This window comes from Homalodisca vitripennis, chromosome 8 (assembly GCF_021130785.1).
Source record: "Homalodisca vitripennis isolate AUS2020 chromosome 8, UT_GWSS_2.1, whole genome shotgun sequence".
NCBI lineage: Eukaryota > Metazoa > Arthropoda > Insecta > Hemiptera > Cicadellidae > Homalodisca > Homalodisca vitripennis.
Window position 1 is genome coordinate 12,423,469 of NC_060214.1, and position 22,762 is coordinate 12,446,230.

General features: G+C 34.4%; 1 protein-coding gene across 1 annotated transcript in view; it reads left to right on the forward strand.

Annotated features, from left to right (window-relative positions):
• Positions 1-16,592: 16,592 nt before the first annotated feature.
• Positions 16,593-22,762, forward strand: part of LOC124368021 (xanthine dehydrogenase-like) — a gene marked incomplete at its 5' end in the record, with an annotated part of 48,548 nt that continues 42,378 nt past the window's right edge. Inside the window, 6 exons of the mRNA XM_046825293.1 lie at positions 16,593-16,676; positions 17,446-17,567; positions 18,095-18,164; positions 18,486-18,606; positions 18,813-18,907; positions 20,201-20,411. Of these exons, the coding sequence (XP_046681249.1) occupies positions 16,593-16,676; positions 17,446-17,567; positions 18,095-18,164; positions 18,486-18,606; positions 18,813-18,907; positions 20,201-20,411 (703 nt within the window). The remainder of the gene's footprint in view (positions 16,677-17,445; positions 17,568-18,094; positions 18,165-18,485; positions 18,607-18,812; positions 18,908-20,200; positions 20,412-22,762) is intronic.

The window sequence follows — 22,762 nt, forward strand, 5'->3', positions numbered from 1 at the left end:
CCCTCGATGGTGTGCTTCACGTTTCACTATTACACGGGACACCCCACAAATTTAAATATTATCGAACTTTATTTTTATACCATTAAAATCATTGGGATTAAGAAATCATTCTAATACTAAAATGAACAAACGGGGATAGATTTAATGTTAATAATGTTAAAAGTAAAAATAATGACGACCAATTTGGAGAACCAACTCAAAAATTTACACCAATCAGCGACATGTTATTTTGCAGTCTACGGTTTGCCGTGGCTATATTTAATTTTTCCTCTCCTGTTCAAGAGCCTGTGTATGGTTTAACACTTTCCAAAAAAATTATAATAAAAAGATTCAACATGTATGGTAAAAGGAGAAATTTCTTATTCTGCAGGTTCACAAGCAAAGAAAGCAAACTTCTGGTGAAAATATTTTCTAAATACTCTACTGGGTTCCTTTCATAGAAATAACAACAGAAGGGTTAAAGAAGTTCATTATTACAAACTTAATAGGTCAGATGTCATTTTACAATTCTCTGATTTGTCAGTGGATATCTCAATTTTACTTCTTTTACTACTTTCTGTGTCAAAGATAAACCATCTCATATTCATTTGTTTTATTGAATATAAAACCTTCCTATTCTAATGGCCTCAGTGTAAGTCCTTTGTATAGGGACTATGTGAATGGGACTTTCATATTTAACCGCTACGCCATATACTAACATTTCTTTATTTATTCTACCTGACAAAATCATTAAAGTGATCACAGAGTAATTTAAGTACATTATGTATTATGCTGGAATAATCCCTCAACGTGACACTTTAACAAATTTTTAAACTGGAATAATTGTTTTAATTTTATATTTTTATAATTCTAATCTATGAACTGAATAGCATAAATTAGAATTAACCATTAAACCTTTAAATGTTTAAACGCTTTTAACATTTTATAATATACCCAGTATTTCACTTACATAAAAGGAATTTCATTAAAACTTGGTAAACTTGGAATGACAAATCTAGGACTATTATAACAATGTTTAATTGAGTGTGTAATTATAATAGAAAACTAATACAAATTAGAAAAACTTTAACAGTTGATATCTTTATGCTAAATACGTTAACTGGAAATGGTTAATAAGATCAAATAGAAAACTTCAAACTCTGGCTTTTATTAACTCACTTCTTCATGTTTACAATTACTTTAAACTCTTCAAAGTTACTTTATCTATATCACTTTAAAAGTGCTTAGCCCATTTTTCAAGTGTATTGATAGTGGTTATTTTTTAAAATTGATTTTTTGTATTTTAAAAAAAAAAACGCGTTTTCGACAAAAATATGCGCTACAAGGTGAAAGTATCCAAAAAATGGTCTTCTTGACTGCAGAGTAAAACTCATTTTCTCAATAAAATGAGGATATAACTTTTTTTAAATGTAATAATTGAAACTAAAAAAAACGTAAAAATTGTTTAAATTTTATTCTGAATAAAAATAAATGTTTTAAACCAAAGCTTTTTTGAGCAGCCAGCTGATGTGCAGTGGCTCTGGCTGTTATCAGCCAGACTTGTATTTCTCATAATCTTCCCGATTAGTACTGTCAGTTCCCCCAATACACAGAGGACAAGAAACTTTTCGTTAACCACTTTACTTACAAATAACACAAATATTGAAAAAAAATATCACAGTGCAGTGCTAGGACTTTTACTACGTTAGTAGTTTAGGTCCCTTTGCAATGATCCCACTAATATTATTAAACTGCGAGAGTTGGAAATGTTTGGATATTTGGAATGTTTGGAGGTTTGTCCTCTAAATCACGCTGAAACTGCTTTACTGGATTTGTGCTGAAATTTGGAAAGGTATAGCTTTTGGTCTGATTTAACATTTAGGTGTGCTTTTTGTACCACCATCAACACATTCTATTTCACCAAATAAAAGTCAAATTCAAATTGAAAAATATTTCATCAAAACCAAAACTAAACAGGCCCACTTAACCAGCTGTTCACGGCTGAAAATGAGTACCTTCAGTTTATTAGTATGTCGACTCAAATTGGTCTGAAACATCTGTTTACATTTATAATTTGATCAAATTTTAAGTAAAAACATTGTAAATGCAGATTATAAATAAAGAAGTTAATATCAAAATTTTAACCTCCAGTTCACGCTCAGTGATGAATTAAAATCATCTAAAATTGCAATTTTATGATATTACTTTAAGTCACTGTTATGATATATGATAATACTTTTTTGTGAAAGGTGCACAAGATTATAGTAAGGGATGGCGTCAAAGGTCCCTTTTAAGGGAACTAAGTGCGGGCGACAAAGTGTCCTGCTTCCCTCAGAAGAAAAAACAATATAAGAAAACAAACTGTTATTAAAACCAACCTAATTAACAAAAAGTTATGAATGTTTTCACATACGTTACTTTAAACTGGGGGGCTCCTTGAACCATTGCCGACCATGGCATTTTATCAGTTGCTTATGGGAAAACAGAGAAAATTAATACTGACATGCTTCAACGTATCAAAAAAACTTTATTCTGGAATGTTGCGTAAAACTTACATACGGATTTTCTCCCTTAATATCGAAAGTACATAGGAAATGTGTAGGACTTCTCCCTAGGCGCGTAAAAGGATTCTAAGTCCCTACTTATGTGTATATTTTCTTCATCATGGACCAAAAGGCAAAACCCAACTATGGTCCCCTGGAAATATTTGAGGACGGAAAGTATATTACAGAAGCCCATAGTAGATGATTTGGACCAAAGTAGATTTACCAAGAACTGCATAATCAAACTATATAGTTATTTTGATCGAGGACAATACGGCATGCTAAATTGTGACATGGTAAGTGAATTTAAATGGTCTGCAGTAGGTACTTTTTTAAATTCGAAGTAGGGGACTTGGCCCTAGTACGTAAAGTATTCTTTTTTTCCATTCGACAGGGACAAGGCAAAATCTCTAATCATGGTAATATTGGTCAATATCTTAGACCTGATATATGTGTTGATAAAGGCTAGAAATAGACCACTTTTTGCTGAAGTATGTTTTATCATAGACCTGTGTATTGTATTTTCTCTTGATTCGGGATTAACAATACAGGCTCTGCTGTGTGACGTTGGATATAAATTAATTTGAACCAGTAATAGTTCTTCCACGATGCAAAAAGTATATATTTAAATTAAATTAAAACTCTGATACTATTTAACATGAACTTAAATTAATATCCCACTTGATGTTTGGGCCTACTTACGTTTTACAATTTTCATAGAACTCCAATCATATTACAATCATAAGTGCTTTTTTACTAAGGTAATAATAAGGACATTCGATTCTAAAGAATGTGTGCGGAAGCCGCGGGTAACCAGCTAGTATATAATCAATTGCATATTCAGGTTTAATAATGTGAAGATAATGTTACAAAAATTATACAGACACTCAGCGAACCATTCACTATGGTATTTTTAATATACAAGCTCCTGTGTTATTTTATAAACCTATTTGTACATTTTGTTATGTTATAAGTTGGCTAACCTGGTTCTTTGTTTGCTTTTCTCTCCTTTGGTGCTTGTGTTATTGTTTACAAGTTTGGATAATTATAATGGTTATATTTCCGTAATGAGCAAAAGTGACTTGTGTTTTTACATTGTAGAATGACAAAATCTAAAAAGTTTAGATGGAAGAAAAGAAGCTTTTTGGAGGACACACGCATGTTAAAGTAAATAGTTCTGTAGCAAATGTAGGAAAATAGGCCTTATAACCTACATTATGGTGAAGGACCTAAAGCCTTGAATCCTTCTTGGAAACCAAAGATTGTGCAAATTTTCTTAAACGGAACTGACCGAGAATGGATTTATAAACTCAGGATAGAGTATGTGAAGAGAAAGAAAATGATTGTAAGGAATGGAACCTGGATGGGTCATAGAAGCTCTTCGCGTGATGAGAAAAAAAGAACAGAATTACTAATCTGGAATGTTTAAAACGGAAGTTTGACTTCTTTTTCCTTGTATTTTTTTTGTGATTTCCCATATATCTATCTTTCTGAAACATCCGCTGACAAAATGTTCCGCTGTCACAGAAAGTGGTTGGTGAAAATTAATTCAAATTTGTAGTATTTACGCTTCTAGCCCAAAAAAGAAAAATAATAAAAATTACTTAAATTAAAAGTCAAAAAGATAAAAGTGGTGCAAATAAATTACTTGTGTCATTCAATACTGTATTTTTTATAACTTTTTTTTAGATTAATGCGGTCCATCTTACGTGCATATTTTATTACGGGCATAATTGGACATACATTTCCCTTGGTTTTACTGAGCCCTGTTTTTGGGAAACTAAAAATCTATATTATGCCATAAGTTATTTGTAACCCGGAAAAATTAGGCCTTTCACTCCACTATATTAGTGGCATCAGGCCTTTCTTCTCGGCTGCCAGGTGAAACATCGAACTGGGTCGCCCTGACTCTTCTCCTCCCTTGACGATTTTCCTTACGTCTGTATGCGCTTCTTTAACTCAGAGGTATGTGATCCTTGACCAGCCGGGATTGCTGCGTGGTGTGCCAGGTGCGTGCGTTCTCCGCGAATATGGCGCCACAACGGGGTAAACCTGCGCACGATATACTATCCTATGTCTGCGTAAAGTGCAAAAACACTCTTCCACATTTAACTGTTCATTGCAATGAAGCAACGTGGTCCCAAGTCAAGTATGAACAAGCACTTAACTTGCTCAGAACAGTCAATTATTATTTGCTCAGGCTGTTATACAACAATAAATACACAATACTTACATCATCAACTTGTTACAATTTTTTTAGTTGTTCATCTAGGTTTACAGCATCTGCATTCTTTAATTTTGATCATTATGGCACTTGGCTAACAAGATCAATGCCACAAAATAAAGGGAAGGAATGAAAATAACTCTAAAGCTTAAAACAGACATTCCGCAAAGTAGTTTAAATTTCTTATTGTATTTATTAAAAAAAAAACTAGCAATTACCCACAGCTTTCGCACGCAATTTCCTGTTGAAAAAACCGGACCTATATATTTAAAAAAAACTTTTTTTACATGTATTCCTTTTTCTATGACATAATAAAAAGTCCCTGTGATCAATAATCTGATAGTCCCACTCAAAGCTATTTTAATATCTCTAATCCATTTTAGATTTAAGTTTAAATGAACGGTGGTTTTGGGATCCTGAAAGTCCTTAAAGTGTGAAACAAGTTTTTATAAGATTCGTATTTTCCCTCCAACATGCCATAATAATTTATTTAAGTTCTTCGATGTTTTCAATAACAATATTAGTTTGCCTCTCTTGTCTCAATGACGAAAGTGTATCGTAAAAACAAAAAGTTGCTGCGGTCATTATTGAATTTCATATTCCATGTATGTTCTGGTTCGTTTTAAATTCACTAATGGTTATAATCTTTTGTACGGTTCCACAATTGAATTGAATGCTATTGCGCTAAACCACAAAATAGTCTCATTATGTTTGGTTTCGGGAATCCAGCTTTAGATTAAGTTTTGGTGCTTAAGTGATTTTGATATTTTTCACTGAATTAAATAAATATGTTAATGTATATGATTCTAGTATAAGGGCAGAGTGTTGCTATCCCCATTAGCTTTTCTTTCAACTTCAGTAAAAATATGCCATTCATAATGTAAAAAGGGAGCTAAACCACATTCGATACCGTTATGTGCAAAACATTTCACAGCTTGTGTACAATACAGGTTAGTTTTTTAACAGTATATTAAATACGATTTTCATGGCATTAGATAGTTTAGTTGATCATGTGGCGTAATCAAAAATTTAGAAATTAGATAATAACTTCATCTTTGCAATCAGCAATTACACTCATGATAAAGCAGTTTTAAAATAATAAATTATTTTATAAATTTTTTATTGTTAAAACAAGTTTTCCCTGCCTCTTTAATGTGAACTTCAGCTGAAAAGTTTTAAACCAAACTGTTAAGTATCATTTCTTTGTTTTATGTGTTTGTAGCGCAGTACTGTCAGATACAATATACAACCACTCCCAAATTCAAAAACAGTTTAAAAATAATAAAAATTGACAACATAAAACAATTTATAATATTGGACCGCATTGTAAATCAAATCATCGCGAATCCAAATAAATTTACACAAAACAAAGTTCATTAAACATCGGTCTAGACTGTTTAGGAGGAGTTCAGTGACATACACGACAACACACAAGATATATATATACATACATATAAGATTTCGGACCGATTTTTTTTTTTTTAAGAGAATTATTCGTTTATTCAACAAAACTACGAAACTTCATATTATTCCAATTTTTTGTATTATCAGGGCTACATCAAATTTCAAGCGCCTTGAAACCCAAGGTTAAGAGGTATACTATATATAATACAAACTGATAAATAAATATGATCACTTACAGGTTCATTCCACAACACCCCCTACTGCAGGCGAAGGGAAAAGGTATGGAGTTTCTTTCATGGAATGTCATTAGCAGTGTGAAGAGCTAAGCCACTCGCTGGCAATTTTCTGAAATAAATTTATTGTTTAATTTTCTAGGGCCATTGTTTAATGTTTTACTCTATATGATGCACATAAAAGTAAATCTATATGTGCGAAATTCAATCTTGTGAAAATTTACTTTTAACAATTAACTTTAAACATTATTTTTTTACATTTTACAAACTCTAATTTTGTTTTTAGCCTAGTGGTGGCTATTAGGAATAAAAAATTACTACAGTTATCACCCAAATAATTCAGAACCCCTACATTTTTAACAGATTTTCAAATTTTTACAAAAATATTCGTCAGGATTCGGCCATTTGCATAGGAACAATATAGGGCCTATAACGACACATCAAAATAAGTAATAACAATATTAAAAAGATAATATAAATGACTAAATAATAAAACAGGAACACGAACGGTAAATAAGGGAAATATGGCCAAAACAAGCGTTAAAACACTAAAATAATGCAGTGCCGGGATATATCCGTTTACCGCGGTAAATGGTTCGCCGCAGACTGAGGCTAAATCACCGCCATGAGGGGGACAAGGGCCACGCCCTCCCACCACTGGGCGCTGCGCCAATGAGGTTCAAACTGTAAACAGCTGCTTTTCGGAAAACATGTATTTCAAACACTCCCTTTAAACTTAACACTAGCGGATTCTACGGCCACTACAATTTATTTAATAATACAAAATAGGACCTTGAAGAATATATCCGTTTACCACGTTTCCGGTCAAAATTAGGCATAAGGATATATCCGTTTGCCGCGTGGGAAGGGTTAAAAGATATAACCACCTGTAGGTGCCGTAAAAATAAATTTTGAAAAACAGCAATAAAGTTTCATATTTTAATGAATATTAATAAAGAAAACCTTCCGGTTGTGTCCGTTACACTCACAAAAGCCTCGGGGCAATCCTAGCGTGAAGGACTCGGGCTGGACCCTGTGGTTGCGGACAATGAATATGCACCCATAAAACCTGGTTCGGTAGGTTCTCAATGTCATTTGTGTACTCCGCCTCTCCTACAAACACGGTATTACATTTTGTAAACACTGACATGTACTCAAACAACTTGGATTCTAGAGAAGTATAACCAGTACAAGCCATTGTTCATCCGGGATTAATTGTGGACCTGTAGGATCGGGATTAACTCAGGGATAATCTGTGATTATTAGTATAAAAATCGCTAAATAGGATTACGGATAGTAAGGAATTAATTTCTTATAAACTTTGACAGTAATAATGTACCACCTGCAGGGTTCACTTCTGGCTGTTTTATAAATTCCAGTTTGAACCTACCCACTGGGGACAGCCAAAAAAACCGATGTGTCACTTAAATTCTGGCAGTAAAGAAGCGGCTGTTGTCTAATCCACCTCCCCTAGCCCCAGAGGAGTATATCCCAGGACTGCTTTCTATTTGCTAGCAGTTCGGGCTCATCGTCGTCCCGTGATGCTTATGCAAGCTAGCCTTTGAAGACTCTGTTAGCCTTTTAGCAGCTGCTGTTTGTTCCTAACCTTTCGGCCACCGCATCCTAGGGCTGCATATGTGACCATTGGTTTTTATAGTAAGTTTCGTTAAAGCCAATGTATCAATTCTGGGTTTCAAAATCCTCATTTAAATCCAAAAAAGTCCTTTTCCTGGTAAAAGGTTATCATATGTTTTTTCAGATGGGATGATCCATAGACCTTCCCCATGGCACCCAGATTTCAGGAGTTAAGTACTGAAACTGCACCAGATTCCAGATACTGCACGTAGTTGAAATTCGAGTTAAATTAAAAAAAATGGTTTATTATATTAAATCTTATATGGAGACCTCCCAACTCTGTAAATCTCGATCTGGATAACGAGGGCGGCATGAACGAGGTCGGATGAACGAGGTTGTTGTACTGAACGACCATACAGTACATGAGCACGTGAGCCAGCGGCTTCTATCTTGGGTATGGCTTGCTCACAAGGCCATAAGGACTTGTCTGTAGTTATCTCCTGGTGACCGCGACGACACCGGTAGCTTTGAGGATCTCTCCACCGCTGCCGCAGTTCCTCCTTCACAGTTTCGGGCGGACAGGCCCAACACAAACTATGCCAACAAACCACTGTCTTCAAAATAAACCAACAATAGACTTTTATCCTGGAATTTTTATAACAAGTTTTTATACAAATTCTTTCAAAGCACTGACACTATCAAAAATTATAGTAAAGCATTTAAACAAAGCTTTCATACCAAAAGTAACCACGAACTTAAAAACTGTGAGTAAAGAAAAAGTTTCTATCCAATTTCAATACTGTTAATGGTTTGATTGTTATTACGATGGAATTCCAATTTGGAAAAAGTACTCTGTAGAAACAAAGTACTCAATTTTAAAGTTTTTGATTTACTCCAGTAAAAATTAATTTCACTTAGGAAACCATACAAAACTAAATGCACAAATATAAAAAATTCTTAAATGACATGCAAATAATTTTTGAAGAATGTATTAAATGTTTAAGAATGGACATATATTAAATGACTTAAATTAAAAAAAAATATAATTTCCAAACAGTACTTAACGCATATTAAATTAATTTCGACAATTTTCAACATCAAGATATGTAGGATATGAACAATATATAATCAATTCATTTCCAAAGTATAATTACAGTAATGGTCGTAAATGTACAAAAACTCATAATGCAAGTTTAAAGTTTAATCCGAATAGAAAATTTTGTTCTTTGTTTGAATCTGCTTAATTTTACAATCCCCAGACTACTCTAGTGGTTGGAGGCAGATTTCTAAGTTGCAGACAATTATCGGGCAAATAAGAGTATATGATCCACAACAGGAAGTAGTAAAATATGCAAACGACGAGAGGAGGATCAACTAGTAAATGCGAGTAATAAGACGACACCTTGTAGAAGAGCGGACATGAAGCGAGAAAAAAACCCTCCACGGTACGTTGGCACCCCTGAAAAATATTAGCATCCGGCTTCAATTTGGTCAGCCTCTCTGTTCAGACTTCAACTTCCCCAAGGATGTTCTCGAGAGTGGCCAGGATTCAAACAGATGCCTTTCCGACCGTTTCGGATTTTCAGCAGCGGAAGCATGGAATGGAACATACAACAACTGACACTTTACTTGGTCAGCTCTCAGTTCTGACTTCAACTTCCCCTGGATGTTCTCGGGAGTGGCAGGATTCCAACAGAATGCTTTACGGACCGTTTTCAGATTCAGCAGCGGAAGCAATGGACCTGGAAACATACAATGGACACTTCACTTGGTAGGCTTCCTCAGTTCTGACTTCAACTTCCCCAGTGATGTTCTCGAGGGTGGCTGGATTCAAACATGCTTTCCGACTGTTTTTCGGATTCAGCAGCGGAAGCAATGGACTTCTGGAAAACATACAACTGACATTTCCACATTGGTCCAGCTATCCAGTTCTGGGACTTCAACATTCCCACAGGGTGTACTTGAGAGTGTCAGGGCTCTCAAGTGATTTTCTGACCCCCCTCGAACTCTGCTGTGGAGGCTTGGGACCCCCCCCCCCCCCCCCCCCCCCCCACCCCCCCCCAACACCCCCCCTGGAAAACATACAAACTAACACTTCATTTCAGTTAAAGGAGTGTAAGTGATTGTTACTTATTTGTACCAACTAGGATTGAATAAATAAAATAAGAAAGCTAATTTGAGGATAGTAAGAGGATGTAAGATATGTTTATAGGTATTTTTCTAAAAATAATTATACCTAGTGCATTATATTATTGTATATATTCTTAAAAAGTAATAAATTGCATACTAGCATAAATTTATTTCATAAAATTAAGATTATAAAATCTGCTTATTGGCAATGGGAACTTCATATCCTAGATTAAAGCTTATTTAAATTGGTCCATTACTTCAAACAAACTATGTCTAAAATTAAGATTATAAATCTGCCTTACTACAATCAATACTCATGTTCAAATTAAGATTAATAAATCAGCCTACTGCAATCCAGTTTTTCTCTTTAATTTGAAAACAACCCTAATAATTTCCTGCTTTGATATTTACCAACATCTTCTGGCATCCCTAGGATTAAAATATTTTTTTAAAACTAAATGTAATATAATTTCACAATTATTCAACTAGCTGGATAGATTAGCGTATAACTAAAACATTCATCTTACAAATGCTGGATGGTGATAACCACCAAACACAAAGTATTTGGCTTCTCCAGGACCTTGAAACTTAATCTTTTTTTGTCCACTTTGAATAGAAAAAACCCAGCATTGACGTAAGCGTGAGCGTTTCTGTGCCTCTGGGCATTATCTGGGAAAAATAAATAACATTTATTGTATACAAGTTTCATAATTGAAGTAACCTATATTACTTTTAAACGAAAAACTAACAAACATATCTTGCTTGGATCAAATTCAGAGTTATTTATGTTTATTTCAACTCCAAAATCACATGGTCCCAATTTGGTCTGTCTAATGAAGGGTCTTTGTCCTTCTTGTTCAGTAGTCCCTATGGTGGATGATAAGTAAGTTACCATTTAGGTTCCGAAATTGATGGTAAACTAGACTTGCTCCATACCCTCCTTTTAATTTTGTCCTGCATACTAAAGTCCATGACTGGCAATTAAATGAGGATTAACTATGTTAATGTTTTTTAAAAACAGTAAATAGTCCAATGCCAACCAACTGAGAGGTTTGCTCTGTTTTTCGGGTTTCGAAAGCAAGAAAGGTATTAGAACTCCATGTACAGACTGAAGGAGATTTAACGTGTCAGTGCAATGATAACGTGAAACAATGTGAAAATAAATTTAGGCAGGTTCAGTGAAGAATGGTTTGACAGAATGGTTCACGCCTGAAATATGGAGTGGATGGTCTTTCATTGTCTAGTTGACAAGAAAATTAAAGACAAGAAACAGACAATTCGTAATCAAGTTGCTTTCAAATAGAATTAATTACAAGTTTGGATAACTATTTGTAATGGAAGCGGCTTTGAATGTGACGACAACACAAACCAACAATTTTGCGATTGGTGTGTGAATTTTTCCCTTGAGGAAAAAAAAGCTTGTTCATTCACTATGACGATTGCTTGAAAAATGGTGAGAACACATATTAAAAAAAACGTATGATCTTCTGTCAAAATAAAAATATGGTTAAAACAAGTTTATTTCTAAGTATTTCCTTAATTCAAAACCAGGGCATTTTTGTGTGTACGTAACCATTTTCTTTAGGACTAGGTTGTGAAGCAACACTCCCTTGACCAAAATATAAGAGCGATGTAGAAACCTACTGTAAAAGAGCTGGCTTAGGGAGCTCAAGCCCCCCCCAAAAACCTTTGAAAGACAAACATTAAAAATTGCAACTACGAGTCCCCCGTAAGTATTTTGAGGGCCAAAAGGCCATTTATATGGTTTTAAAAGCTCAAACAATTTACCGGGAGAAAGAAATCCTGAGCCCCTATTTTTGGAGGGGATACCTTCTATACCACCTGTGTGTTAGCCACCGAAATAAATTTTCTATATACGCACACTGCTCCTCTAATCCTCTTTACTGGATTAGTACTGGATTCGTCTGTTACATATAATAGTAATTTTCCAGCAATTTCCAAGACTATAAATGGACAAGTGAATCAGAACTACAAAGGTTTCTTTCTCCCACACATTATTGTTGAGCCAAACCATTGAACATCTTTCAGGTAACGGTGGTCCTCATTGTTTAACCCTCATGGTGGAGGCCATTTTTTCCTCATAGCGGAAGGCCTTTTTCTGAACAATTGTGTGCAAAAAAAAAAAAAAAAGAAAAAAAAAAAAAAAAAAAAAAAAAAAAAAAAACAAAAAAAAAAAAAAAAAAAAAAAAAAAAAAAAAAAAAAAAAAAAAAAAAAAAAAAAAAAAAAAAAAAAAAAAAAAAAAAAAAAAAAAAAAAAAAAAAAAAAACAAACAAAAAAAAAAAAAAAAAAAAAAAAAAAAAAATGTTTGTTAAATTAATATATATATACGAACATAAAATGTGTTATATGTAATTTTACTCAGGACTGAAAATAAAAATTAATTTATAAATAAAAATAAACAATTGTATGACTTTAAGAATATATACAGGTTGCTTAAAAAATTGTGGGAAATATTTTGGGGATACGGTTTTAATCGATGACAATAAAAAAAAAATTATCCTCTAAACAACATGGTCTTACTTTTAGCCCCTATGTTGTGACCTCGTCTGTGTTTTTTTAATTTTTTAAACTCATAACTCAAGAAACAGTTTAAGTTACGCATTATAAATTTTGCATGTTTATATGTTATAACATCCTAGGATGTCATAACTTATAAACATGGCAAAATTTAAAATGCGTAACTTAAACATTTATCTTGAGTTATGAGTTTAAAAAATTAAAAATACACAGACAGGCACAAACATAGGGGCTAAAATTAAAAACCCATGTTGTTAGAGTAATTTTTTTTATATTGTCATCGATTAAAACCGTATCCCCAAAATAATTCCCGACATTTTTTAAGCAACCTTTATATATTATAAAGTCATCAATTGATTATTTTTTTATTATAAATTAATTTTTATTTTCAGTCTGAGTAAAATTACATATAACACATTTTATGTTCGTATATATATATTAATTTAACAAACCTTTTGCCACACAAATGATCAGAAAAGGCCTGCCGCAATTGAAAAAATGGCCTCCACATGAGGGTTAAAAGCAATGAGGACCACCGTTACATGAAAGATGTGACCAATGTTTTGGCTCAACAATAATGTGTGAGAAAGAAACCCTTTTGTAGTCTGATTCACTTGGCCATTTTTATTCTTGGAAATTGCTGGCCAATTACTTATAGTAACAGATGAATCCAGTACTCCAGTAAAGAGGATTAGAGGAGCAGTGGCGTATATAGAAATTCATTTCGTGGGGCTAAAACACAGGTGGTTTAGGAGGTATCTCTCCAAAAAATAGGGGCTTCCAGGATTTCTTCTTCCGGGAAATTGTTTGAGCTTTTAAAACCCATATAAATTGCCTTCTGGCCCTAAAAAAACTAATGAGTGTAATTTTAATGTTTGTCTTTCAAAGGTTTTTTTTTGGGGGGGGCCTTGAGCTCCCTGAGCCCCCTCTTTACAGTAGGTTTCTACATCGCTCTTAATTTTGTCAGAGTGTTGCTCACAACCTAGTCTAAAGAAAATGGATACGTACACAAAAAATGCCCTGTTTGAATTAAGAATACTAAATAATCTTGTTTTAACATAATTTTTATTTTGACAGAAAGATCATACGTTTTTTTGATATGTTTCTCACCATTTTTCAGGCAAATTGCCATAGTGAGTGAACAGCTTTTTTCCTCAAGGAAAATAATTCACACCAATGCAAAAATTGTTTGTTTGTCGTCACATACAAAGCGCTTCCAATACAAATAGTTTTCCAAACTTGTAATAATTCATTTGAAAGCAATTTGATTACGAATTGTCTGTTTCTTGTCTTTAATTTTCTTTGGTCAACAAGACAATGAAAGACCGATCCACTCCATATTTCAGCGTGAACATTCTGTCCGTTCTTCACTGAACTGCCTAAATTTATTTTCACATTGTGGTTTCACGTATCATTGCACTGTCACATATATCTCTTCAGTCTGTACATGGAGTTCTAATACCTTAAAGTTTCTTGCTTTCGAAAAACCGAAAAACAGAGCAAACCTCACAGTTGGTTGGCATTGGACTATTTACTGTTTTTAAAAAACATTACCATAGTAAACCTAATTGCCAGTAATGACTTTAGTATGCAGTGACAAAATAAAGGAGGGTGAGCAAAGTCTGGTTTACCCAGCAATTTCGGAACCAAATGGTACTTACTTACTAATCACCATAGACTACTGAACAAGATGACAAAGACCTTTCCCATTATACAGACCAAATCGACCCATGTGATTTTGGAGTGAAATCAAATAAATAAACTCTGAATTTGATCAAGCAAGATATGTTTTGTTAGTTTTTCATGTAAAAAATATAATATATGTACGAGGTGTGGTTAAAAAAGTATCACGAATTTTGAATTTTCGCATGTTACATATATTCGGAGAATTCGATTTTTTTGTGGCGTTATGTTGGTACGTATGTCTCTCACTTTATGTTGACAATTTCGGCCATTTTGAATGTTCAATTAATTGATTGACCGCTGCTTTGCTTGCACGTGTTTTGGTTCGTTCTCCGATTTTTACCTATTCAAAAAAATATGTATCTAAATTTACCTGTATCAAATTTTGTGTGAAAAACGAAATTAATGTGCGCGGATGCATTCCGAATGTTGACTGTGGCATACGGAGAATCACGTGGTGACATCATGACGTTCTTACCACAAGGTAGAACGGTGAATAAGGAATATTACCTGCAAGTTATGCGCAATTTGCGCGAAGCAATCTGCCAGAAAACGCACGAATTTGTGGAAAAAAAAAAAATTGGCTTTTGCACACGATAAACGCCCCTGTCACCACTTCGCTGCTTGTACGGCGACTTCTTGGTCAAAACAAACACACTATGATACCGCAGCCACATATTCCCCAGATCTGGCCTCCTGTGACTTTTTCTTGTCTGAAGAGGCCCATGAAAGGACGGACACTACGCCCACGATTGACGAGATGTGACGGCATCGAAGGAGGAGCTGAACAAGATTACAAAAAAATGATTTTTTAAAGTGCTTCGAAAAATTGGAAAAAACGTGGCACAAGTGTATAATATCCCAGGGGGATTTACTTTGAAGGGGACAAAATAGATATTCACAAATAAATAAATAATTTTGAAAATACACAAAATTCGCGATACTTTTTGAAACACACCTTGTTACTTTCACCATAATGAAATTTGTTATCAATAATGTTATTTTTCCAGATAATGCCCAGAGCACAGAACGCTCACGCTTACGTCAATGCTGGTTTTCTATTCAAAGTGGACAAAAAAAGATAATTTCAAGGTCCTGGAGAAAGCCAAACTTTGTGTTTGGTGGTATCACTCCAGAATTTGTAAGTTGATGTTTTAGTAACGCTATCTATCTAGCTGTTGAAATAATTGGTGATTATATTAATGTTATAGTCTTAATATTAAAATGATTGTAATCCTAGGGAGCCAAAGATGTGGGTAAATTTCAAGCAGAAATTATTAGGGTTGTTCAAACTTAAAGAGAAATTGATTGCAGTAGGCAGTATTTATAATCTTAATTTAGACATGAGTTTAGATTTACTACAATCTTTAATTTGAACATGAATTTGATTGCAATAGGTAGATTTATAATCCTTAATTTGGACATGAGTTTTGATTGTAGTAGGCAGAATTTATAATCTTAATTTTAGACATAGGTTTGATTGAAGTAGACCAATTTATAATCTTTAATCTAGATATGAGGTCATTGGAATAAGCAGATTTATAATCTTAATTTTATGAAATAAAATAAATTTAATGCAATATGTAATTTAATTACTTTTAAGAAGATATACAATTATATATTGCACTAGGTATATTTTTAGAAAAATACCTATAAACATATCTTACAATCCTCTTGCTTCCTCAAAATTAGCTTTCTTATTTTATTATTCAATCCTAGTTGGTGCAAAATAGTAACAATCACTTTACACTCCTTTTACTGAAAATGAAGTGTTAGTTGTATGTTTTCCAGAGTCCATGCCCTCCACAGCAGAGTTTCGAGGGGGTCAGAAATCACTTGTAGAGGCCCTGACACTCTCAAGAACACCCTGGGAATGGTTTGAAGTCAGAACTGAGAGCTGACCAAGTGAAATGTCAGTTGTATGTTTCCAGGTCCATGCTTCCGCTGCTGAATCCGAAACAGTCGGGAAAGCAATCTGTGTGAATCCTGACCACCCTCCGAGAACATCCTGGGGAAGTTGAAGTCAGAACTGAGAGAGTGAAGTGTCCATTGTATGTTTCCAGGTCCATGCTTCCGCTGCTGAATCTGAAACAGTCGGAAAGCATCTGTTGAATCCTGCCACTCTCGAGAACATCCTGGGGAAGGTTGAAGGTCAAACTGAGAGCTGACCAAGTGAAGTGTGTTGTATGTTTCCAGGTCCATGCTTCCGCTGCTGAATCCGAAACAGGTCGGAAAGCATCTGTTGAATCCTGACACTCTCGAGAACATCCTGGGAAAGTTGAAGTCCAGAACTGAGAGCTGACCAAGTGAAGCCGGATGCTACTGCCAAGTACCGTGAGGGTCTCGCTCATTCGCTCTTCTACAAGGTGTGTTTATTACTGCTTTACTAGTTGATTCTCTCTCGTCTTGCATTATTATGCTACTGTCTGTTGTGGGGCATTTACTCTTATTCCGATAATTGTCTGCAATCTTAGAAATCTGCTCCAAATCACTAGAGTAGTCTTGGGATTGTAAATTAGCAGATTCTAAACAAAGAACAAAACTTTTATTCGGATTAACTTAAACTTGCATTATGAGTTTTATGCAATTTACGATATTACAGTAATTATATTTGGAAATGAATTGATTTTATATAGTAATACCTACAATTTCTTGAGTTGAAAGGTGTCGAAATTAATTTTGATATGCGTTAGTACAGTTTTGGAAATTAATTTTTTTTTTAAATTTAAGTCAATAATATGTCCATTCTTTAAACATTAATACACTTCTCAAAATTATTTGCATGTCATTTAAGAGTTTTTATATTGTGGCATTAGTTTTGTTTGTTTCCTAAGTGAATTAATTTTACTGGAGTAAATCAAAAACTTAAAATTGAGTACTTTGTTTCTACAGAGTACTTTTTCAAATGAATTCCATCGTGTAACAATAACATTACAATATTGAAATTGGATAGAAACTTTCTTTAAACTCACAGTTTTAAGTTGTGGTTTACTTTTGTATGAAAGCTTTTGTTGAAAGCTTTACTATAATTTTTGGTTGTGTCAGTGCTTTGAAAGAATTTGTATATAAAACTGTTATAAAATTTCCAGATAAAAATCTATTGTTGGTTTGTTGAGACAGTGTGTGTTTGCATAGTTTGTGTTGGGGCTGTCGCCCGAAACTGTGAAGGAGGAACTGCGCAGCGGTGGAGAGATCCTCAAGCGACCGGTGTCGTCCGGTCACCAGGAGATCACTACAGACAAGTCCTTATGGCCCTGGTGAGCAAGCCCATACCCAAGATAGAAGGCCCTGGCTCAGTGCTCAGGTACTGTATGTCGTTCAGTACAACCTCGTTTCTCCCAGACCTCAATTATCCGGAAATTCATATCCGAGACCCAATTCATCCGGACCTCGTTCATCCGGACCTCATTTATCCAGGATCGGTTTTACAGAGTGGGGGAGGACCTCCAATAGTTTGAATAAAATAAACCATTTTGAATTTAACTCGAATTCAACTACGTGCAGTATCTGAAATCTGGTGCAGTTTCAGACTTAACTCCTGAAATCTGGTGTCATGGGGAAGGTCTATGGATCATCCCATCTAAAACAAGATATGATAACCTTTACCAGGAAAAGACTTTTTGGATTTTAAATGAGGATTGAAACCCAGAATGATATATTGGATTTACGAAACTATTGTAAAACCAATGGTCACATATGCTGCCTTAGTGTGGTGGCCGAAAGTAGAACAAAAACAACAGCTGCTAAAAAGCTACAGAGTCTTCAAAAGGCTTGCTTGCTTAAGCATCACGGGAGCGATGAGCCGAACACTAGCAATTGAAGCGGTCCTGGGTTACACTTCTCTGGGGCAGGAGGTGATGAGAACAGCCAGTCTTTACAGCCAGATTTAAGTGACACATCGGTTTTTGCTGTACCCAGTGTGGGTTCAACTGGAAGGTATAAAACAGCCAGAAGTGATCCCTGCTGGGTACTTATTACTGTCATAGTTATAAGAAATTAATTCCTTATTATCCGTAATCTATTAAGATTTATACTATAATCACAGATTATCCTGATTTATCCAGATCCTACAGTCACAATTAATCCGGATGAACAAGGCTGTACTGGTTTACCTCTCCAGAATCAAGTTGTTGTGTACATGTCAGTGTTTACAAATGTGATACGTGTTTTTGTAGGAGAGGCAGGAGTACACAAATGACATTGAGAACCTAACCGAAACCAGGTTTATGGGTGCATTCATTGTCGCAACACAGGGTCCTGCCGAGTCCTTTAACGCTGGATGCCTCCGAGGCATTGGTGAGTGTACGGAACAACCAGAAGGTTTTCTTTATCACTGTTTTCAACATTTGATTTACGGCACCTGCAGCTGGTTAAATTGTTTTTTAAATTTTTCACAAGATTGAATTTCCATACAGATTTACTTTTATGTGCTTCACATACAGTCAACATTAAACAATGTGGCCCTAGAAAATTAAACAATCAATTTTTTCAGAAACTTCCAGGAGTGGTAGCTCTTCACACTGCTAAGGGACATACCAGGAAAGAAACTCCTACCTTTTTCCCCTCGCCTGCAGTAGGAGGTGTTGTGGATGAACCTGTAAGTGATATATTATTATCAGTTTTCTTTATATAGTATACTCTTAACCTTGGGTTCAAGGCACTTGAAATTGAGGTAGCCCTGATAAACAAAAAATTGGAATAATATGAAGTTTCGTAGTTTTTTGTGATTAAAACAAATTATTCTCTTAAACGGTCCGTAATCTTTATATGTATGTATATATATTTCTTGTGTGTGTGTGTGTGTGTGTATGTCACTGAACTCCTCCTAAACGGCTAGACCGATTTTAATGAACTTTGTTGTGTCTTTTTATTTGGGATTCGAGAATGGTTTAGATTTAAAATTCCGTCCAATTTAAATTGTTTATGTTGTCAATTTTTATTTTTAAACTGTTGTTGATTTTGGAGTGTTTTATATTGGATCTGACAGACTGCGCTACAACACATAATAACAAAGAACTGATACTTAACAAACTTTCAGCTGAAGTTCACTAAAGAGGCAGGAAAACTTGTTTTTTTAAACTGCTTGATCATGAGTGTAATGCTGATTGCAAAGATGAAGATTACGCCAATGATCCAATAAACCATCTAATGCCATGAAAATGCTATTTATATACTGTTAAAAAACTACCTAATTGTAAAAAGCTGTGAATGTTTGCACATAAGGTAATCGAAAGTGGTTAGCTCCCTTTTTACTGAAGTTGAAGAAAAGCAAATGGGGATAACACACTCTTGCCCTTATACTAGAAGCTTTATTAATCAGTGAAAATATCAAAATTACTTAAGCACCAAAACTTTATCTAAGCTGGATTCCGTTAGTGCAATAGCATAATTCAATTGTGGAACCGTAAATAGATTAGACCAGGAGTGAATTTAAACGACCAGAACAGAATTCATATTGACCGCAGCAACTTTTTTGTTGTACGTTACACTTTTGTCATTGGAGACAAAGATGCAAACTTTTATTGTTATTGAAATAAACCTCTGTTCTTTAAACTTTAAATCTAAAATGGATCAGGAGATTGGAATAGCTTTGAGTGACTATCGGTTATCTCTAGGAGTGTTTATTATGTCATAGAAAAGGAATAACATGAATATATTGTCCGGTTTTTTCAACAGGAAATTGCGTGCGAAGCCGCGGGTAATTCCTTCTGATGCTGTATACTAGATTAACAACTAAAAATTGTAACAAGTTGATGTGTAGTATTGGTTTTATTGTTGTATAACAGCTGAGCTATAATAATTGACTGTCTGAGAAAGTAAGTGGTTGTTCATACTTGAATTGACATGTTGCTTCATTGCAGACAGTTAAATGTGGAAGAGTGTTTTGCAGCTTTACGCAGACAAGGAGATATCGTGCGCAGGCACCCCGCTGGGCGCCATATTCGCTGAGACGCACGCATTGGCACACCACGCAGCATCCCTGGTCAAGGTCACATACCACGGAGTTAAAGAAGCACAGACAGACGTAAGGAAAATCGTCGAGTCTGGCGATCAGTCGAGGTTTCACCTGGCAGCCGAGAAGAAGGCGGATGCAACTAATAGTGAGTGAATGCCTAATTTTTCCGGGTTTACAAATGGCATAATAATGTGTGTTAGTTCCAAAAACAGGGCTCAGTAAAACCAAGGGGAAATGTATGTCATTATGCCCGTAAAATATGCACGTAAAATGAACCATTATCTAAAAAAAGGTACAAAAATACAGTATTGAATTTGTTATAAAACTTATATGGTACATGGAAGACACTCTAGGAATTTTATTTTATTTCATTAATGTATTAGAATGATTTTTAATTATTTACATCACTTTTTTTCTTTGACTTTTATTTAAGTAATTTTTATTATTTTTTTTGAGCTAGAAGCGTAAATACTAAAAATTTGAATTAATTTCACCAACCACTTTCTGTGACAGCGGGACATTTGTGTTCAGAAAGTAGATTTATGGGAAATCACAATAAAAAAATACAAGAAAAAAGAAGTCAACTTACGTTTTAAACATTCCAGATTAGTAATTCTGTTCTTTTTTTCTCAGCAGGCAAGAGCTTCTTGACCATCCTGGTTCCTTTCCTTACAAGCTTTTTCTTCTCTTCACTTACTCTATCTGAGTTTATAATCCATTCTCGGTCAGTTCCGTTTAAGAAAATTTGCACAATCTTTGGTTTCCAGAAGGATTCAAGCTTTGGTCATCACCATATGTAGGTATAGGCCTATTTCCTTCATTTGCTACAGAACTATTTACTTTAACATGCGTGTGTCCTCAAAAGCTTCTTTTCTTCCACAACTTTTTAGATTTTGTCATTCTACAATGTAAAACACAAGTCACTTTTGCTCTTACGAAATATAACCTTTATAATTACACTTGTAAACAATAACACAAGCACCAAAGGAGAGAAAAGCAAACAAGGAACCAGGTTAGCCAACTTAACATAACAAAATGTACAATAGGTTTATAATAACACAGGAGCTTGTATATTAAATACATAGTGATTGGTCGCTGAGTGACTGTATAATTTTTTTTAAACATTATCTTCACATTATTAAACCTGAATATGCATTTATTATATACTAGCTGTTACCCGCGGCTTCCACACACAATCTTTAGAATCGAAGTCCTTATATTACTTAGTAAAAGCACTTATGATGTAATATGATGGAGTTCTATGAAAATTTTAAAACGTAAGTAGGCATACATCAAGTGGATATTATTTAAGTTCATGGTAAATAGTATCAGAGTTTAATTTAATTAATATATAATTTTTTGCACGTGGAAGAACATTACTGGTTCAAATTAATTATATTTCCAACGTCAACGTCACACAGCTGAGCCTGTATTGTTATCCTGATCAAGAAAATACAATACACAGGTCTTGAAAAACTTACTTCAGTCAAAAAGTGTCTATTTCTAGCCTTTATCACATATCTCAGGTCTAAGATATTTCCATATTACCATATTAGAGTTTGCCTTGTCCTGTCGAAGAAAAAAAGTATACTTACGTATAGGGCCAAGACCCCTACTTCGATTAAAAAAGTAACCTACTGCAGACCATTTAAATTCACTTACTATGTCACAATTTAGCATGCCCGTATTGCCTCGAATCAAATACTATATAGTTTGATTATGCAGTTCTTGGAAATCTACTTTGGTCAAAATCATCTACTATGGGCTTCTGTAATATACTTTCCGTCTCAAATATTTCCAGGGACATAGTTGGGTTTGCCTTTTGGTCCTGATGAAGAAAATATACACATAAGTAGGACTTAGAAGCCTATTACGGCCTAGGGAGAAGTCCTACCCATTTCCTATGTACTTTCGATATAAGGGAGAAATCCTTATTAAGGTTACGCAACATTCCAAAATAAAGGTTTTTTGATACGTTGAGGCATGTTAGTATTAATTTCTCTGTTTTCCCATAAGCCACTGTTAAAATGCCATGTCGCAATGTCAAGGAAGCCCCCCAGTTTAAAGTAACGTATGTGAAAACATTCATAACTTTGTTAATTTAGGTTGGTTTTATAACAGTTGTTTTCTTTTTTTGTTTTTTCTTCTGAGGGAAGAGGACACTTTGTCCCCGCACTTAGTCCTAAAAGGACCTTTGCGCCTCCCTTACTATAATTTGTGCCTTCAAAAAAATATATATTTATCATAACAGTGCTTAAATAATATATAAAATGCATTAGATGATTTTAATTCATCACTGGCGTGATCTGGGGTAAAATTTTGATATTAACTTTTTATTTATAATCTGCATTACATTGTTTACTTAATATTTGATCAAATTTAAATGTAAACAGATGTTTCAGCCAATTTGTCGACATAAAACTGAAGGTGTGAACAGCTGTTTAGTGCCTGTTTAATTTGGTTTATGAAATTTTTCAATTTGAATTTGACTTTATT